Below are 2,391 nucleotides of genomic sequence, written 5' to 3'. Positions count from 1 at the left end.
ACCAGATGTGCCGATGACCAGAGTTGTCCCGAGTCGGAGCACACGGATTACCTGGTGTCCACGAAGACCAAGATGAACAACCTGCTGGACAACGCGTCTCCGTCGTACGAGGGAGTCCTCCTCCGCTTCCAGAAGAAGGGCGTCTACAACTACATGTGCTCGCGGAATAATAACTTCACTAACCGGAGTCAGAAGGCTGCTATTATTGTGAAATAAGTTTTCAAAAAGGTGCTCAAGTTGGTTCCTCTGAATTGGTTGTTTTTTTTTTTGTGTGTGTATTTCAATGACCTCACATTGTCGTTTTCATTGAGCTTTAATCCTCCCCTAAAGAATAAGACATCGAAGATTTTAAAAAAAGTCGCCTTGAATAAATTATCAAAAGCCAGGTTGTGATGAGTTTTAAGTTCCTGAAGTGGAAAAGTCAATTTGTGAGGCAGCGTGGTGAAATCAGGCGCTCGTCAAAATAAAGAAACCTCCGGTTTTGACATTTTTATCGAAACATCTTTTATGTCCATTTAACAACACATGTCTGTGTGGATTTCACTGAAAAACATTGATTCAAGGCACAAAAAAAATAAATTTCCAGTTTTCATGGACCCTCAAGCTATGGAAATAACCAAACTTTGGCAGCCATTTTCTCACAAATTTTACCTCTGAAACTGAAACCAGGCTACATCCCCACCTCCTTCCATTCCAAATATCTCGACTTGCATTTAAGAAAACTGGGTATTTTTTTCTTTGAAATTAAGACAAATGAACAAGCTTTAAGATGATACCAATAACTCCACATGCTCAAAAATTGACGAACGCCTGATTCCACCGCGTCGTGACACAATTAATGTCTGGAGGTAGAGAGATCACCCACTGCTTCCTCGTCCCTCTGAGAAGAAAGGAAGGATGAAACATAAAATGTGTAACAGACTGGCTTAGGTGGAGTCTTGCCATGCTGTGGTTCCTTTCCTGTACAGCTCTACTCTCTACTGGTGTCAGGAGTGCGTTGGTTTGTTTAATTGTTGAAAATTATCCGTTCTGATTTTATTGAGTTTTTTTTTTTTCTTTTTGAGAAGTAACAAATCACTGTAGGCCAGATGTTTCCACAAAATACAATGGAGTGAGTCCCTTTAAACTTTAAACCATACATGGTATATCCAAAAACAGCAGTTATCTGAAAAAAAAAATCCCTGATTTTTTCCTTTGTTTGTTGAGCAATCTCTCTTGATGGAAGACATGGCTAAACCAAAGGAAACCCAGCGGCATCACAGATGCAGATTTCAATTTAATAAGAGACTCGACTGTGTTTTAAAATTCAATTTAATTTGAGTAGGCCTACATGTCATTTTTTTTAAGGAATGTTGATAATAATATTCTCTAGTTTCACTGAAGACAACAAACTGGTAGATCTGTCCCTGTGGTTTTATGCACCCCGCATAATTTAGCAAAATTTGATTTTTTTAATGCATAATTTCTGATTATTTTCCCTTATCATTCTTTGATAAAAAAAACCCCCAGAATCGCATGATTTCACATTTTTGGGCTCAATTTGCATAATTTCAGAATTTTTCTTGCATAAAACGACGGGGACAGGTAGATTACAAGCTGCACCAAGAAAGGCGTAAATGCACAAACATCATAATATTATGATTAAAGTGAAATTGTTTTAAGCTATGCAAGTTAATTTAATGCACTGTCTACGATTATTGTACATATATATTTGTATATCATCATGTTTTATTTGCTGCTTTATAACAGTGAACATGTGATTTATTTTGGGGTTAATAAATGTATTGTATATTCTTACAGGTTCATTGCTCTACGAATGGTACCTTTTTACAAACTTACTTATTATTATGTGTAGCCAACATTTCGACGGTTCAGTTTCAGAAACTTGTATGCCAAATTTTTTCTAAAAATCAACTTTTTTGCTTTTCCGTGGCTGCAGAGCTTTCTCTGCCACACATCTGTTTGATGTGAGGATCAGACTGTACATAGGTTATTAACAGTACGATCTTCACTTCGAAATAAATGTTGCGGAGAAAAATCTGGGGCCAGGAGAAAGCAACAAAATGGATTTGAGAAAAATGTGGTCTAGCCTACAGATTTCTGGAACTGAACCGTTGATTTTTTCTTTGTATGTGTTTTTTTTTTTTTTTCCATTGGATTAATTGCTCATGATGTCATTACAGTTCAGAGTAATTAATCCACAGCCAGGCAAACTTTGCTCGTCAAATGTTATTAGCTAACCACCATAATTATTATTGTTCCATTCCTGCTGGCTCAGGTTTTGGGGCATAATCATGTGTCATTTTTGTGCAATGTTCATTTTACTCAAATCTATTTTTGTATTCACAAACTTTTTTTTTACCAATCTGAAGAAAGAAAGTATCAAAGTGA

General features: G+C 36.5%; 1 protein-coding gene across 1 annotated transcript in view; it reads left to right on the top strand.

Moving 5' to 3' along the window:
* The window catches only part of LOC101856016 (protein DD3-3), a 28,787-nt gene extending 28,288 nt beyond the window's left edge, over positions 1–499 (top strand). Inside the window, exon 14 of the mRNA XM_035969171.1 lies at positions 6–499. Coding sequence (XP_035825064.1) covers positions 6–216 — 211 coding nt within the window. The 3' untranslated portion in view covers positions 217–499. The remainder of the gene's footprint in view (positions 1–5) is intronic.
* Positions 500–2,391: the final 1,892 nt, after the last annotated feature.

This window comes from Aplysia californica, unplaced genomic scaffold (assembly GCF_000002075.1).
Source record: "Aplysia californica isolate F4 #8 unplaced genomic scaffold, AplCal3.0 scaffold00123, whole genome shotgun sequence".
NCBI classification, from domain to species: Eukaryota; Metazoa; Mollusca; class Gastropoda; order Aplysiida; family Aplysiidae; genus Aplysia; species Aplysia californica.
The sequence above is the reverse complement of the archived record's forward strand: the minus strand, read 5'-3'. Positions and strand labels throughout refer to the sequence as shown.